The following is a 19,329-nucleotide window of genomic DNA, read 5'->3' on the forward strand; positions in this document are numbered from 1 at the left end:
AAAAAACCAATAGTCTCATCATAAATTGTTATAGAGTTCCTCAAACGACATTTTGTAAGTAGCTGGATGTGTGTGCCCTTCTATGGCAGTAAGTTTCGTACAATCTGATTAACTCCAACATAACTTCTTTCACTACGATTATCTTATGGGAAATAGGCAAAAAATTTCATAAATCTTATTTTATGCCTCTCCAAGCCATGTTGAAAAAATGAGGCCGTAACTTGAAATCTTATATCACACAACAAAATCTTACATTTCCCTACCTTTTGGAGGTAGTCATTTTCTAATTTGTTCACAGTGCTTTTGGCAGATTACAGGGGACAGCCATGAATTCCCGTGGCTCCTTTCATTCTCATGACGGAATTAATCCCTGAATTGGTACTCTCATTGCCCTTACTCAAAGGTGTTGGTTGCAAACTGCCACTTCCAAGAATATAATTGAAAATTACTATTTTCTGAATTTTTAAGTACATTTGTGGACTCCCATAATGCTCATAACACTGGAAAATGAAATTACCAAGCTGAGCCAGAAACCACAGTTTCCATTCATCTCCTTCTTCACTTATCTTAAATATGATACTTAAGTCAATCTTTAATTGTCTTTTATCTTTGGACCGAGTAAAGTGGTGCAGTGGCCTCGCATTCGGAAGCACAGTGGCTCAAATCCGTCCCCGGCCATCCTGAGTTAGGTTCTCCGTGATTTCCCTAAACCATTTCAGGTAAATGCCGGGATGGTTCCTTTAAAAGGGCATCCGAGCTTGTGCTCCATCTTTAATGGCCTCGTAGTCAACAGGACGTTAAACACTAATCTCCTCCTCCTCCTCCACCTCTTTTATCTTTGGGGTTTCTTTCAAAGTAAGCAGCTGTTTTACAACAAAAATTACTGTTAGTGATTTGTTTTTATCATAGTCTGCAAAATACTTGGAGGGTATTTTGTTGTGTCTTGCCTCATGTCCATACTAGCAGACATCTAAGATGTATCACCCTTCCAGCAACAAACTGCTGCAGGTAAATCGGGGATGTCGTAATCTGCTTTACTTTAAAAAGCTGAGCATTTCATGGTCTGCCAAGAAGACTATTTTACACCGAAGTAAATAATACTCAAATGTCTGAAAACTGCTGTCAGTGTCCTGAGATAACAAAAGTGGTAGTATTATTGGTTTCCTTTCACTTATGTAATGAAATATCTCCATAGCTGTACCATACTGATGTGTGTCCACAGATATTTTACTATTCATAAATGCAGATTGTACTCTTCGAAACCAAGTGGCAACTTTGCTTAGCAACTGACCGAGGCATGGTTCTGATTCATGAGCTGAGGATGCACTGCACAGTGTGTTCTTCCATCTTTGGCAGTTCATTCACAGATTCATCATCAAGACTATCCTGAGTGCTTCTATACAGAATGTTAGGACCAGGCTGGTTATATAGGGGGAACAAAGTTGTCAGTGTAATATACATCACTACATGGTAACAGTCACTTAAGATAGATTTTGTGGGAATTGATGCCATAGGTTTTATACCACCACACAAACTGTTGTAAATGTCTTTTGATACCTGATGATGGTGTAAGGACTGAAACTGGTCCTAACTATTTATCATCAACTTTTGGAGGTGAACTATGTCAGTCTTCCCCATGTTCCCTAAATACACTGAAAATGGTAAGACTGACTAGAGCATAGGTCTCAAAGATAATTGCTTTTCCAATCTTCCACAACCTATCCTCCTTTGAAAGGTGGTGCTACAACAGAATGCAGAACATTATACAGATTAAGAAATTAATGAGGTGGTGCTGAATCAACCTGAGGAAAAAGTAAATAGAGTAAGAGATGGGATTGGTGATAGGACACATCCTGAGACATGAAGGAGTTGTCATTTTGGTAATGGACAGAAGTGCTTGTTTGTGTGTGTGTGTGTGTGTGTGTGTGGGGGGGGGGGGGGGGGTGGTCATAGAGGGAGACCAATGGTTGACTATAGTAAGCAGATTTAAAAGATTATAAGTTCAAATAGTTATTCGGAGACAAATAGGCTGGCACAGTACAGAGCAGTGGGGACAGATGCACCAAATCAGAAAAAGGCTTTTTACACGAAACTGTAACCAAACATTCAAGTGTGCTTAACAAACAAATTTGACAAGCTATTTACTTGTGACACAGTTTTCTATGGCACAGAGAGCTGGGGCATGTACAAACATAATGTCATGGCTAAAGAATCCATAAAAATATACCTGTATATTGAACCTGAAGACAGAATTCCCACAATGTGACTTGAAAATATAAAAGAAGCAGTAAGATAATCCACTTTGGCTTTTGCAACTAACAAACAATTATAGCTTCAAATGATTTTGTTTAGTAAAAACTTGATGTGTGTTTTTCTTTTTAAATTTTCAGTATATGGTAACTCTCCATATTGAGTTTTTTGATGAGGACATCATTTGATGAGATGAGATCATATAGGGGAAATGAAGCTGTACCGGCGTGGTGATATCTATGAGTCACCACTGCAATCATAGATTAGATTTGCAGCCAAGTTAGGAATTTACATTAAAGTTTTGCTAATGTTTTTGTTTGACCAGCAACTGGACAATATTCAGTGCAAGCTACCATTGTGTTTCTTTGCTCTTTTTAATTAAACTGTTTTTGTTGAGGTCTTGGTCTGGGGCAGATTTTATTCGGGATAACAATATACTGAATTTAGCGCAGTCAATGCACTGAGAAGCCAGCTGTTTCTATGTCTTGTTTTGTGTAGTTACAGTGTCTTCCTGAAGTAAATTTCATAAGTTTCAATATTTTGAGACAGGCGTAAACTTAGCCAGATACACTGAAAGTGGCTAAAGCTTGCATTTTGTTTGTTGAAGCAAAAATGGCAGGATAAAGTAGATGACTTTTTTTGTATGATGTCTTTCTATAGATCAGTGAAAGCCAAAGGAAGCCACTGTGAAAGTGGGGAGCAGAGAGGGGGGGGGGGGGGGGGGGGGATATTTCTGTGACCCTGTTCTAAGCCACAAGTGTGTGCTCATTCAAATCAGTTAAAAAGTAAAGTTGTACAGCACTGATGGCTGGGAAGCCCTGAAGGACAGGTTCAGCCACCCAATTTTCTGGCCTTTGCACAAAATGATACATTTCCTTCATGAGCTGTGAAAATTGTATGTTTACGTGTATCTGATAAATGTAGGTGTCTTTAATGGATGTGTGTAGTGCGGTGTCATGTTTCCTTTGGATGATGATGATGATCACAGGGAGAGAGTGAAGGTTGTTCCTGGCACATAGTCTGCTCCTCCTGAATAGCACCGAGGGGCTACGGAGCTTATCACCACCATCCACAGGACAGGTCACCATCAACAGTGTCACATGTCTTTACGTCATGAGTGACTGCAGAGAGTGTTTGGAATTCAATTCAGCACATTCTACATCTACAGCTACATACATACAGACAAACAAACTTATTCTGCAAGCAACCATATGGTGTATGGCAGGTGGTACCGTGTATTGTGGCTAGTCATTTCTTTTTCTTTTTACTCACAAATGGATCAAGGGAAAAACAACTGTTTATATGCCTCTGTACAAGCCACAATTCCTCTTAGAATGCCATCTACCATCCAGGGTTTCCCACTTAACTTCACAAAGTATCTCTGTAATCGTGCTTGTTCATCAAAGCTACTGATAACAAATCTAACAGCATGCCTCTGAATTGCTTCAATGTTTTCCTTTGATTGGACCTAGTGGGCATCCCAAACATTCAAGCAGTACTCAAGAATAGGTTGCAGTAGGGTTCTATATGTGATATTCTTTGTAGATGATCAACACTTAACTAAAACTCTTACAGTAAACTGATGTTGACCATTCACCTTTCCTACTATCATTCTTACATGCTGGTTCCATTTCATATCACTTTGCAATATTATGCCGAGATATTTAATCGATGTAACTGTCAAGCAGCACACCACTTATACAGTATTTGAACATTACAGGATTGGTTTTTCCTACTCATCTACATTAACTTACATTTTTCTATATTGACACACAGACTGGTGATCAGGAAATTTATGCCACTACCGCTCACCCCCTACTCCCCGTCCCTCCCACCCCTTCATGTTGCCATAAAGTCAAAGGGAAGGAAAGGAGCCAACAGCACATGGCATACCCAGGCAGTTATCCAACTTGCCACACCCGACATTGCTCAACTTTGATGATCTGTTGGGACCTAGTATGTTCAACAAATCAGATCTTGAGGCTAGTGCTTATTTGGATAAATGAATTATCAAGATTCAGCTTAATTTCTGCCACTGTTCTTCTTTGTAGTAATAACAGTATGTGAACAGTAGTGTCTTTAATACATCATTGTAATTTGTGTTGCATGTATGGTAATGAAATCATAGTTAATCTGTTATTTAGAACTAAAAAACAATAATTTGGCACTTAACTGCAATTCCAAAATATATAAAATTCATCATAATGCCATATCATGATTTTAATCTTTCAAATCTCCTAGAGACAGATGTTTCGAACAAATCATAAGTGTCATTACTTCACCAATAATAAACCTTAATATTCTTACTGTAGGAAACTGCACTATGATGGAATCATTTTTATTGAATTTCTGGTCATCATCATCTTTCTCCTTGCCCATTCCTTCATTTGCATTTGACTCAAGTTGCTGTACATCACTGTTAGATGTTTTGCAGATCACAGCATAGGGGCTACTTGTTTTCAGCATTGTCACTATCACTTTCATTTAAGTTTGTGACAAAGGTATCTTTTCCTGGAGTTAATGCTAGTGCTTTCGTTGGCATGGTATTTCTTTTGTGTCATTAGAGCTAACCTGTTTCAATAAATTTCAAAGGCTGCTGTCCAAGAAACTTATCGTGAGTCAGTGGATGTGTATCTGTTTCTTCTAGAATCTGTGAAATGACTATCAGGGTAGAAAGGAAAAATTTCTACTTTTCCTAAATCCAGACATAACATTAGATTCAGAAGTGAAAGGTATCTTTTCATAAGCTTCTTTCGACAACCTAGTAAATCTGGATTTTGCTGCCACCCTTCTATTCTTACTTTTCAGTGATTCTAGTACATTTCTCCAGGCAAGTTTTAGAAATCTCAAAAAGGCCACACCAAGTACCTGACACAAATGAGTAGAGTTCGGTGGTAGATGCAGAAATTGAATGCCATGTTCCTGGCACAGTTTAATCATGTTACGTGACAGATGATTTGAGAGACTGTCACCTATATTCGCTTTTAGTCCCTCTAAATGCTGGACATACAGCAAGACAGTTTTAATAAACCACAATTCGGACATTGATAGGTCAAATGAACCATTTTTATTCCTATTATATCCTCTACAATTAAACGTCCCCTTCTCTTATAGAGATGTTTTGCCCTGTAAACTGTGTACAATGGGAGGCCTGTGCATTTGCAGCCACAGCTATCATTCTTTTCACTATTCGTTTCACTTGTCCACGATCATCATAAAAATCATTCACTCACTGTTTCTTGGATAACTGCTGCCCTTGCCCTCTTTACATTTTCACTTCCTCTAACTGTTAGTGCCTAATTTCTTTTCAGAAAACATTTTAACACTCACAGCCAGATTGAGTGTCAGGAAAACTTTTTCCAGTCCGCCTTGCTCCATTTTATGAGGTGCTTGTACAGTGTCCGTAACATCATCATACCTTAAAGGAAACGCCCATTTTGTGCACCGCAATATTCCTTCAACCAGATTTCTTTTCCTCACTATTGGTTAATGCTGGTTCACCACCTATTTTATATTTGTATCTGTTCTGAATTTGTCTTTTAATGTTGTTTAAGTAATTCTTTATTGTTTTCAAGCTTTGTGAATGCTTAATTTTATTAATTTGACAGCTTTCACATCATTTACAAGAAATTCTGGGTTGTAGGTCAATTTCCAGTTTGGTCCTCAAACTTTCTTGTATTTTTGTATGATCGGATTCACACTACAAAAATTCACTTTTGTAACTGGGCTCACACAGTGTCTAAGTGATATTTAAATGAACAGTAGCACTTGAAATGTTCATATGCAAGTAAAAATATTAAACTTACTAAAAACACGCTGGAAGTACCTGAAGCCATCAGAAGTTTTCATAGTTATGTATTTATTTCATGAGTGCAGCACACAAACTACACATCTATTGTCAATGCAATCCGTTGGTACCACAAGCTCCAACACACTGTTGTTATATTAATATCAGTCAAGAATTCACAACAGTGGTCAGCTGCTATATTCTTGTTAAGGTGCTATGCTCAGATATCCAAATGTTGAAAGTAAGTAAATGGTCGAATTTGCACCACCACATTGAATTAACCTCATTTTACAGTACATATTGTTGCAAAAGGAAATTGTCGCTTTTTTTACATTTGATTGTGGTAAATGTTCAAAATCTTTGCTCTAAGCATTATTCTCCAAATTTTTTCTTGCATAACATTCTTTTCAAAATACTTCCACAACTGATAGCAGCTGGCCTGTTTCATACAACTGGTCCTTTATTAATACCAAAAATTGAAGAAACTGTTGTTACCTCACTACATCCTCCCTTTCCCCTCAAAAGACCCAGGAATTTTTTTTTTTTTGAAATGATTCTCTCTCTAGAGCAACCTTAAGCAAAATGTGGGAGCTCCATCAACGATAATAAGTTTGAACTATTTTTCAATTTTAAATTCTGAAGTTGACTTTATTTCCCTTACCCTGCAGCAGATTACTGGTCATTTGTGGTTTACTGTTCAAATCATTGTTAAACACTTTCCTACAATCCATTTTGTCCAGAGAAATGATCTCTCATTCTTTTCCAAGAAAAAGAACAGATCTGGGAGGTTCAAGGACAACCCGTGTATTAAGAACTGTGACCTGGACTTAGTCAAGTTAATAATAGAAAACGTAGCAAAAAATTTTTGCCATTGGTGAACAATGTTGAATACTTGCTATAGATCTCAACACTACAATTTGTTTTATAGTTTGCTACATATACTAAATGAGTCTGGCAATAACCACACTTATAAAATAATGGAAATTCCAGGATGGAATGTAACAATGTGAGAGAAGGAAAGTTGCCACTCACCATATAGCGGAAATGCTGAGCCACAATAGGTACAATAAAAAGATTCACACAATTATAGCTTTCCATTAAGGCCTTTGTAAGCAGTACACACAGATACACACACGCAAGTGCAACTTGCACACACATCTGCAGTCTCAGAGAGCTGAAATTGAGGTTTGACAAACCAGTTCAAAGATCATTCACGATATGATCTCATAATTTTCTCAGAGCAAGTAATGGTGTGCTTTGTGGTATTCAGCTGAATTGTTGATTCTGTTTTATGCACAATAGTTCAACAATTGACTCAGCTGTCTGCTTCAGATGTGTACTCACTGACTGGACTCCAACCAAACTGTGTAGTATTGTCACTGTTGTGCCACTATTTATAGTTGACTTAAGACTCCCAGTGCCTGCTGTACCATTTGATGCTCATTTGTTTTTCTAAGTCTGCACTGTTATTCTCTGAAACCTGCTTTCCCCAGCATTTCAAAAAAATGATGTAATACAGAAAGAATATTGTGAGGAGATAGAGGATAAGCTGGTGAAAAAGGGAAGAAAACAATTATGAATAGGTAAAAATTTACTGGTGGAAAGTATAAATGAAGTTAATGAACTGCAACTAAAACAGAAAAGCAGTGGACCATAAGGGGCTTAAATAGAATCTGTAATAATAATAATAATAATAATAATAAAGCAAGGCCCTAAAAGAATGTGCAGATAAGGTTAACCTGCAAATCACCTTTGAGAAGACTGAATTCATGAGTTTCAAGTAAGATACTCTGAAACTTAAAACAAATTATGGTGAAATTTACAGAGTCAAATGCTTTAAGCATCTCAGTGAAATTATTCAACAACAGCACTTGAATAAATAGCACAAAAAAACAGATTGCAGAAAATTAAGAAAGTGCCCAGACTTGTTTCAAATTTGTCTAACAAAAGGCACTAAAATCACACACAACAACACAGTAATCAAGTCGGCAGTCACATACACAAGAGAAACATATTAGAAAAATCCTGGGATGACGATACACACAAGATGGATACAGACTGCAAGACAACAGACAAAGTACCAAACATTGACATTGACATCAGAAAGAGACGAATGAGATTGAATGAAATTCTATGGACAGCTAGACAGATTACTTGGAAACAGATTTAGTAAATGTCTATGGGATATGTGACTTCACTTAAAAAAATCAGTACCCTGGGTAACTAAAGTTAAGGAGGATTTGACAAAAGCAAAAATTGGCATAACAAACACATCAGACAGGAATATATTCAGAAGCAAAATTGATAAATGGAAGTTTACTCCAGAGACAGAACCAAAACTGGACCGAAGAAAGAAAGGCCTTCACGGAGAAAATGAAGAAATATTAGGAAAATAAGAAGACCCCTAAGAAAGATTGAGAATTCATGTGCTTATTGTTCTCCAGTGGGGACATTCAATACTTCTACTTCTACTACTACTACTACTACTATTATTATTATTATTATTATTATTATTATTATTAAAATAGACTGGCAATAATGATAACTGTTGGTGTAGAATTCATCTGTATTGATAGAAGCAGCTTTTAATTGCCAATGTACTAATTAGTTCATTCTACAGCCATAAATGTTCTTCTTAATGCAATCTTCTATATATTATTAATGACTACCTTAACCAATATGAATGACTACCTTAACCAAATTCACAACTCAGCATTCTTGTCTTTCTTTGACTGCTAATTGTTGAGTTGTGAAGTGTTGCTTGCCCACTAGATGTCTAAGTGGAATCTTTCCCTTCATTCCTTTTAATTATATGCTTGAGAAGGCAGGTTCCACTTCGTTTATCTCAGAGGCTGGAGGTATTAATCATGACTTAGTTGTAAGAACATCATACCATTTAGCTGGAATGGTTTAGGTTAAAACTCATAGCAATGCTGCCAAGTATTTACGAGGTGTTGCCGACAATATCTGAGAATTTCATTGTACCAGACAAACCAGTAGCAGTATTTCACTTGTAGATGTCTCAAGGTACACGTCTCAGCTACTGTGGCATAAAGTTTACATCTTTGGCACATGCCTTTGTGAGTTATAGAGGTGTGGGTCAGGACTTTTTCAGTGCTTCTGTGAACTGTGAAATGGATAGCATGAAGGACAGAGGCATTTGGTGAGAGTGAAATTAGTCAAGCAAGTACATTTCAGGGAAGGCTGAGAATCTGTGGAAAATGACAAACATGTTGGTCGACGGTCAATGTGACAACAATGGAAATGGTCAATTCACAATCTTTGTAACAGACTTGGGGATGTCTACAGTACATGTCAATGAATTCCAGCGAATAAACTGAACATGAGACAAATTGCAACGAAGTTTGTCCCTTGCCTTCTCAGCATCCATCAACGAAACTGTATCTGAAGTCATGACCCTGAAATGAAGCAATGAGCACCACAGTGGAAAATTCCATCTCCTACATAGCTGGAAAAAGCTTGTCAAGTCCTTTAGCAACATGAAGTCAATGGTGAACTTTCTTCCTTTCGACATTCGGGGAATAGTGCAAAAGGAGTTCAAACCTGGTCAGACTTAACGGGCAGTTTTACTGCAAGGTTTTGAAGTGACTGATGGAAAATGTTCAACGCACAAAACCAGAGATGTGGAAAAATAGAGACTGGTTGGCGCATCGTGACATTGCACCCGGATACAGCTTGCTCATTGTGAAGGAATGCCTGGCCAAAACAGCATGGCAGTGCTGCCCCTATCTTCTCTACTCACCAGACCTAGCCCGTGGAACTTCTGCCTGTTCCTGAAGATGAAAATCACGTAGGGCAACATGTTGACTCAGCTGAAAACATCCAATTGGAGTCACAATGTGTTCTGAACATCCTTCACCCTGCACACTTCCAGAAGTGCTTCCAAAAATGGGACCAACCCTGGGATTGTTGCTTAATTATCCACAGTGACTACTTTGAAGGTCACAGAGGACATTAGTACAAAATTGTTAAGGCTTTCATAGCCACTTGTTGACAAACTGCCTGTTGGCTTCTGTAGAGGGTTCTTTAGCCAATGTTTGTGTGTTGATTCTATTGAGGTTTTCTGGCACAAGCGGCTGGCATTGTCAGAGCTTCACCCTCCATTGCTGGTGGCGGACTGGAGTCAAGCTCATGGCTGCAGGTTATATGTACATGGCGTGCCAATGCCCAAGGGCTCTTGTGTGGTCATTTCTGATGTGGTTCTCCCTTTGCTGCCTGCAATGGTCTTTTGCTGCAGCAAGGGAACTCAGCAGCCATTCACCTTGACACCACCTTCTTTCTTGGTGACATTATTCTCATCTTTGTGTATTTCTACAGCTTCTCTGAAAAGGCGGGTGTGATAGAAGTTCTTGCTGTAGAGAAGAGCTATGTCGGCAAATTTTACTATGTGGTCGCTCACACACAGCTTGTGCTCTGCCACGAATGATTTTTTTCCACCCATCCCACCTTGCAATGTCACTTATATTCTGTGATCCCAGTGTGGACTGAGCATCCAGTCATTCCAACATAAAATTTTTTGTACGTACTTGGTATCTAGTATATTCACGAGTTCCTTTCCTTCTTTGCTGATATGGGACACTCTTTGATCTTCTTTGTCTGTTTATAAAAAGTCTTTATGCCATGTTTGCCCAATATATGACCGATTCTGTCCATCACTTGGGAACGCGTGACAGAAAGGCCATACCTGACATTTCATTTCCGATGTGTCACTTCATTGAATGTGACTGTGACACTTCTTATGTACTTAGTGGAGTATCCATTGCTCCTCAGAACATTTTCCAGGTGTTGGATTTCTTGTTTGAGGTGCTGCAGCTCACATTAAAAGTGTATTAATCATGCCTCTTTTGTGGCTCAGGTGTTGATTTGACAGTTCATTCAAGTATCGGGGCGGATGTGTCAGGTTTTATTACATGCTGTGCCCTAGGCTTTCACCATCCCCTGTGACTAGCACATCTAGAAAGGATAGCTGTTTGCCCTTCTCTACCTCCATGGTAAATTTTATGTTCGGATGGAGGTTGTTCAAGTTTATTAGGGAGTCACGGAGCTGAGCCAGTGCAAGTCCAAGTGTCGCCCAGTGCGAGCTACTAAATTTTTTTATACAAAACGTTTGTGGAATTTTATTTAAACAAATCTGTAGAAAATGTCAGCAATCAATCACAATTTTTGTTTTTACTTTTCAGATCTACGTAGGTTTCGGTCACTGAATGGCCAGTCTCAAAGCTTTTGATATGTGCTTACATCTAAACCGTCTTTTGACAGTTACGTTCAGCATGACAGTATAGATGTAAACATAACTCAAAGCATTGAGAATAACCACACTGTGCCCAAAATTGATGTAATCTGGAAAATAAAAACAAAAATTGCAACTAATGGGTGACATTCTCTACAGATTTGTACAAAACAGTTGCTGGGCACCAGCTCAAAAATGGAGTCAAACCTGATTGAAGAAATCTAGCTAATTTTAATAAACCTTGGGAATTTACAAAAATGTTCAGATGTGTGTGAAATCTTATCAGTGGTTGTGAACAGATAATGTATTCAATGGAAAACAAAATATATTTACAATTTAATGATAATTTGGTTTGAACAATAATATTTACAATAACTATTTAATTTTGAACAAAATAAGAAACAACACAGTAAATAACCAAGACACTGATCGTAATATAAAAATTTTAAAAAACACGAGACAAATCGAGCCTTCCTAGCTTTTGCTTTTGCTTGTGCAAACTCGTTCACACGATCTGTGTAATTTAAGTCATCTGCAAGCTCATGCTCAATCGATATTGTTGCAAGATCAGTCAAACGAGTTTGGCTCATCGTTGATCGGAGGTATGTCTGTATCAATTTCAGTTTTGAGAAACTCCTCTCTCCACTTGCAACTGCTACTGGGAGTGTTAAGGGAATTCTCAGAGCAATATTAACATTAGGGCAAAAATTATGTCTTCCTATAAACTTCAGAGTCTCTTTTGGACCTATTCCAGGTTTCAACAATGTTGAAAGCACTTTTAGTTCTTCCCTCAACTCCTGTGCACCAAAGTCACTTGACTTACGATCTTGCAAAATCACTGAGAGATTACACTTTGTGTCCAGGCTGTCAGGAGGTGCATTCTTCAGCTCGCTGATGTCGTAGAGAAAATCAAAATAATCACAATGAGATTTCAGTTGATTGAATCTCTCATCCAATGATGTGGTTACTATATCTAAAAGATAACAGTAGAATTCAATCTTGTAACGTTTTGTTGGGTCATCTATTGTCTCATCCCTTCCTTCATAGGTAAAGTGTATTTGCTTCTTACTTCAGAAACACTTACCTGTGGTAACGTTAGATCTTCTAACTCTTAATTCTGTAGCCAATTCTTTGGAATCCATCAAGAAAGACACAAACTTTTCTTCTGTTCTGCAGGTCTCAAAATGTGTTTTTGTTTTTTCAAGCATTTCCACAGCCTCAGAAACATTTATGTCAACGGTCTGGAGGGTCATACCAGATTACCAGAGAAGTGAGAAAGGTGTCATTTTTTATTTGATTGGCAAGTGACATTGCTTTGTGAATGGTAATGCCATCAAATTCTTCTGATATCTGAACCAGTGCATCATAAACGCCTCCAATTTGAAACCTCAGGGGAGTAAGTGCATCGATGCGACTTTCCCATCTAGTATCGCTCAGTGGCTTCAGCGTCAGGTTAGGCAGATACTTCTTCAAGACTTCTTCTCGTCCTTTGTTCGATGTTGGGATGTCATACAAGCTTTTCACTGTCAAAAACATGGAAACAGCATATTTAGAAGACATAGCGGCATTGTTTACAACAAGATTCAATGATTGACTGCTACATGGTACATAAAATGCTCTCTTTTTCATATCTGAAATTCTTTTCTGGAGACCAGACTTCTTTCCTTTCATGTTTGCTCCATTGCCGTATCCTTGCCCTCTCATATTACACAATAGGAATTTGTTATCTTCCAAGAACTTGAGTATGACCTGCATCAAAGTGGAGCTTGAAGAATCGGCACTGCAAGAAATCCCAGGAAATGCTCCCGAATTCGAACATCGTATACCCCATCAAGTCTTGTCTCCTGGACGAAACGTACCACAAGTGTCATCTGCTCAGCTTTTGAAATATCTGGTGTGCAGTCCAGAATTACACTGTAATAATTTGCAGATTTCATCATTAATAGAATGTTGTTGGTTATAGATGATCCAATAAGATGAATTATTTCTTTTTGTGTTTCTTTTCCAAGATAATGATGACCCTTGTTCTCACTTTGCTTTGTTCTGTGCAGGTGCTCCATCATGACAGCATTGAACTTTCTGAATAATTCAACGAGTTTCAAGAAGTTTCCATTGTCAGGCTGAAAGAGTGTATCTGTGCTTCCTCTCAGAGGCAGACATTGCCGACCCAGGAAATGAATTATTGCTATTAAGCACTCAAGAACATTTTTACAATGTTTGCTTTCAGTATTCAGAAGCCTTTGATGATGGGCGTCGACAGTTCATGACACTTTCAGTCCCTTGGAAAACACGATCCACTTTTTATGTGAATTCAAATGCTTGGTAGACTTCCCGTGACTTTTGAGATATGAAATAAGGTGCAGCCAGTCGCTGATATCATTCTTTGCAATTTTTATGGTAGATGACGAAAAAAGTTTGCAACAAAAGCAGAACACAGCATCCTTGCTCTTTGAGTACACCAACCAATGTATATCTGCTTCTTCTAAATTCTTCAAAGAATAGCTATAGTGCACAAGGCTGAAACGCTGGTTGTCCACATTTTTAGGACATTCTTCAGCTTCCTTAATGCGCTTGGGAGGACCTCGCATGACGAAAGTCGTTTGGCAGTAGGTAATAATTTCCAGCCATCTTCTGGGATGTGAGTCAATTGTGTATTCCAGTTTAGGCTTGCCTACAATCCCTTCTCCGGTGGTGAGTATCTCGGCTGAAGTTCCTCCGGTATTTTCTCAATCGGGTCACCTAATTACAGTTCTGCCTGATGTTTCAATCTCGGAGCTTTTGTCACATAACAGGTCTTGAGTCCAGATGAGGTCTGTTGAACATGTTGTGGATAGTCCACTGTCAGCATTGCTACTGTATATGGTGGTCGCAGTACTGTGTTCGTCGACTTTCTGCTCATGTCCTGAAGATAAAGATGTAGCTGCAGCAGCTCCACTAGTTTCTGTACTTTCAGGATCTATTTTTCCACACTCGCCGCTGCTAGGTCGTACTCTCTTTGGCTTGAAATATCTTTGTAGTGCATCCTTTTGCTTCTTATTGTCATCTTCCTTCAGTGCCCGTCTTTTCCCATATTCACTGCCAGACAGTCTTTTTCTACCGTTGGACATGTTTCAATCCAGCCTGTAAAGAACAATTATGTGAAACTAAATGTTGATGTCAGTGTACTAACTTTATTTGCGACATACTTTGCAGGCAATTTCCTGATATTCCCCTGCACGTAAACAGAAAATTGTATTACTGTAGGATACAGTGTTCGGGAGATCAAGTCATAAGAATTGAAATGTGTGAAATTGAATTTCAGGCCAAATTTCACTACAGACACAGGTGAAACGGTCAAAGAGTGGGGCAGAAGACAATGGAGAGAGGAAGAATAAGGAGACAGAATAACATAATAATGCAATAAATACACACCTGGGCATCGATGGGTACTAATACTAGTCGAAATATATTAACTCACTGCACTGTGGTTGTTCATTTCAAAGAACTGACACTCAACATTTGTCGTAATTTCCATGTGTCATTTCTTTTGTGTCTGATTATGGAATAAGGGGTAACAAATTAGTCATCGCCATATCACTTCACTTTTCTTCACTTTATTTTCATTCTAGCTATTGGGACGATGCGTGCTTATTTGCCGACTTGCCAATTTTTGAAGTAACAGATCATAAGAAAAATAAATTTTCCTATTCTGCAATCTTGAAGGAGAAAAATTCTATCTTATGAGTAACGTGCAATCACAATAATAATTGTACGTTATATGAAAAGCACTTACCTATTACATCCCAAGTCGCAAGAAATTCGGATGCACCAATCTTGACTCCCTCGGCCAACTACCGAAATGAATTCTGTAGTTTTCGTTGTAGACGACGCAATAATACCTATTGCCTGGAAATGAGAAGTGGCGACACGGCAGTGACAGGAACTAGATCATGTGATGAAGTACAGCGAGGCTATGGTTAAACTAGTGCCCAAGAAGAAGAAGCAGCAAAAGCAAGAAGCTCACAATAAGTATGTGACCAACGATATGGATAAATGTATTATCAGGCAGCAATTTCTATGGCATTATGAACAATAGAAAGAAATACAAACTTTTCGAAAACTGCACAACTTTTGACAAACAGAAATGAGCTTCAAAGCTAGCAAGGAAACCCTTAGAAGCAATGTTCTGTCTGTGGATTTTCATTTTAGAAGGTGTCAAAATTAACATTTTGTTTTGTGCGGACGAGAGGGCATTGTTCTTCCATCAGAATCAAAGCGACCAGTAGTTTACTAAGATGAAACACGGATTCACATGCATTATACAGTAAATAAATGTTGGCAAAGTGATAGTGTGCAAGTAGTATTGTCAAACAAAAGTGCCAGTCTGAGTTTAATTGTTATTCATGTAGGTGGAAACAGTGTTTCACAGCTCAAAAACCAAAACGTCCGACTATCACTCGAAACCCAACTTTTGCTCGGCTTATTAGCAATGTCTTTATCCATTGTTATTACTCGCAGCGTATTTACACATTCGGAATACTTCTAGCCACCGTAGGTATTGTATATGTTTGATTGTAGTAATGTTCAACCATTTTTTTCCATAATGTGGGAAGAATAAAACACTCGGAAACTGCCATTGAAGGGCTTAGCAAAATTGCTTCAGGCTTAACATGTAATCGCACTATCAAACATTGCATTCGAATTTCCAAATTAGATTTTGTGTTCTGCAAAATTAGTTGTGAGTAAACACATAGTGTGTAACAGGCTGGCAGTGCTCCACTCATAAGAATACTGGTGTGTACTCCAGACTGCTTCCCCATCTCTGTTCCTCCAGTGCAAACATAACGGTGCTGCTACAGTGGCAAGGAAGAAATTAGTCCTCCTCCCGCCCCTTGTTCAACAGGGGTGGCCAGCAGCATGTAGTCGAGGCACTATGCCAGTTCCCGAAGCTGCTCCCTCCGAGGTTTGGTTTCGAATTCCCTCTTGGGCATGAATGTTGAGTTTGTCCTTAAAAAAACATGCGGGCGGGGGGTGGTGGGGGGGGGGTGGTAGATTTGCTGCCCCCTTGGAAAGTGCCACCCCGTGCGGCCGCACGTGTCTTGCGCCAGCCCTGCCTCTGGAAGGTATAATTGAGTTACCTGTACCACATCTTAGGTTTACAAGGTGCCAAGTCCAGTGCCTGTGCTTTGAAATGTTCCATGAAGAAGGTGGCCACCACTGGACTACCCATGGAAATGTGTTCCAAGTGTTCATTGCCATCCACGTGAAATAGCTCATGGTGAGACACCCATGAAAGAGCATTGTGATGTCTTGTGGGAAAATGGAACCGATGTACTGCAGAATGTTACTGAGTGGCCCTTTGGTAAACAAAGAAACATCATCAAAGCTGACCAGGATGTCATTTGGACCTGAAGAAGCTAAAACTTGGATCAAACATCCTGGTCAGGTTTGATGTGGATTTTTGTTTACCAAAGTGCCGCTCAGTAACACTCTGGAGCACATTGGTTCCATTTTCCTGCAAGATATCACAGTGCTCTGTCGTGCATGTCTCCCAAGAGCTATTTCACCTGGAGTGGCAACTTCTATGAACAGCTGGAAGGCATCACCATGGGTAATCCTCTTAGTCGGTGGTGGCCAACTTATTTGTTGAACTTTTTGAAACACACACACTCGACTTGGCACCTTGTAAACATAAAGTGTGGTACAGAAACATTGATGATACCTTTGTTGTGTGGAGCCATGGTGATGAACAGTTCAATGACTTCTTAAGACACTTGAACTGCCTCCACGCCAACATAAAATTTACAATGGAGCTAGAAAAGGAAAAATAGCCACCATTTCTAGATGTGATGGTCACAAGGGATAGTGAAAACCTGGGACAAATTGTCAAATCACCACCCAAGCCAGAAAAGAGGCATGATTAATATGCTCCTAACACGAGGAAGGTGAATATGTGAACTGCAGCACCTTCAGATGAGAGATGCAACACCTAGGAAGCACTCTAAGGCGCAATGGTTACTCTACCAGTTACGTAAGAAGTGTCTTAGAGTCAAACACTCAGCAAAGTGACACATCACAAAAAGAAATGTCAGATATGATCATTCTGCCATACATTGCCAAAGTATCAGACAGAATCAGCCATATATTGCACAAACACAGCATAAAGACTATATATAAACAAGATCAAAGAGTGTCTCAGATTGGGAGAGGAGAAAAGGAACCCACTTGGATAACATGTGCATACAGAAAAGTTTATGTTGGAATAACTGGACACAGAACATAAGCAGCACTGCAGGTTGGGGAAGGTGGAAAAATCAGCCATGACAGAGCATGCGTTGTATGACTGACCACATAGTAAAATTGGGCGGCACACAACTACTTGCTATAGAGAAGATTTATCACTCCTGCTTGTTCAGAAAAGCTATTGAAGCGAGCTTGACTTCAGACCAACACCAGCAATGGTAGCAGAAGGTTTGACAATGCCAGCCACTTATGCTGTAGAAATGTCAGTAAAATAAACAAACAAATAACTGAAGAACCAACAGGCATCTTGTGAGAGGTCATTAGGGTGTAAGTACAGTCTTGAATATTTTGAGTAGCACCTCATAGCACATTAATACAAGTTTGAGATGTGTCCTATTTTCCAAAATTATGGCAGCTGATATTTTCATAGCTTATTGTTATCAATAAATTTCAATTCTTGACAGCTTACAAACCCATAATTTTAAGCCTTAACAAGATCACAGTGGTTGCAGAACACTAGAAGTCATACTAATGCAAAGAACTTTGAAAGATTTTCTTCATCAAGATAACTACTAATTCCTTCTCTTGCTATTTTTGAATAGAGCTGATGTGCTGAGTATTAACGTGTACAAAAGACCCTGTTCATCTAGTGAATCTTCAGATGTTCTTTGTAAGGCATGTTGGGATGGCTGTCTAAATAAATTGTCAGTTTGATGCACATTCTTACATGGATAACTATTAACAAGATCATCATTTTAATATACCCATAGAAAAGGGAGTAATACCCTTTTATCGGATTTTTCTCACATTGTTTAAACATTTCCACACTCACTAAACCGCCAGAAAGTACATTTACATTACATTTGAAGCTACCTAAGTTCTCTTACTGTATACTCCAAACACTTCTGTTTCTCAAACAGGATAATTTGAAATGGGAGTCAACATAATAGCATACTTATTTTATTACACACTTTGTACTACATATAATATCAGATACAGTTCAGTAATGAAAGCAGAATGATACTGTTACTTTGAGTGAACTAAAAACTTTCACCAGTCTGCTTATTGTAATAAAACTTTGTATTGGATAGTTGCAGTAATTAACTTGTTCAGTATCACCTCTTTCAACAATAACTTCTTTGGTTTGTGTGTCACTAATTCATATTTGTTTTGACTCTTGTGAGAGTTGTAGAAGGCTGAGCTGAACTCTGAGGTTGACACATGCCTTTCTCTCATCCATGATGCATTTTATGAGGCTTGCCTTCTTTTGCTGAAAAACACCCAAGTAAAATTAACAAGAGCAACAAGTAACATAACCAATTAAATGGTGGCTGTGGAAGTTTAATTTCTTACGAGAAGCGAGTTTTTCAACTGCAACTTTGACAACAATATTGTTTCACAGAGCAGAGCATGCATGAATAATAAATTAAACTGGAACCTTTTCTGCTGTACTGTTCAATAAGTAATCAGAGTTATATATTATGTAAGATAAGACAATGGTGATAGTTGATACTTAAATTATATACTTGGCATCACATCAGTAGTATCATAGAACACTGAAAGCTTGTAGTATGCTACAATTTCATAACAAACTGCAAAATTTACAAGCAATAACATAAAGTATGGGTATCTTCTCACTAGATGGTCTACACGGTGCATGTATGACAGTATAAAAAAATAATATTTAACATGGTTTTAAAAGGCATTTAGAGTAAACTCTGACAACTAATCTGAGGTTAATTCTGATTCCATTTTGAGATTATACATGTAATTCAGATATTTCAAAATTACCATATTTTCCTCTAACTTCTTAACTCAT

At 38.5% G+C, this 19,329-nt stretch overlaps 1 protein-coding gene across 1 annotated transcript in view; it reads right to left on the reverse strand.

The window, feature by feature from the left end:
- Window positions 1-18,454: 18,454 nt before the first annotated feature.
- Window positions 18,455-19,329, reverse strand: part of LOC126269187 (ralA-binding protein 1) — a 119,256-nt gene continuing 118,381 nt past the window's right edge. The window contains exon 13 of the mRNA XM_049973973.1: window positions 18,455-18,780. Coding sequence (XP_049829930.1) covers window positions 18,670-18,780 — 111 coding nt within the window. The 3' untranslated portion in view covers window positions 18,455-18,669. The remainder of the gene's footprint in view (window positions 18,781-19,329) is intronic.

Source organism: Schistocerca gregaria, chromosome 1 (assembly GCF_023897955.1).
Source record: "Schistocerca gregaria isolate iqSchGreg1 chromosome 1, iqSchGreg1.2, whole genome shotgun sequence".
Taxonomy (NCBI): domain Eukaryota; kingdom Metazoa; phylum Arthropoda; class Insecta; order Orthoptera; family Acrididae; genus Schistocerca; species Schistocerca gregaria.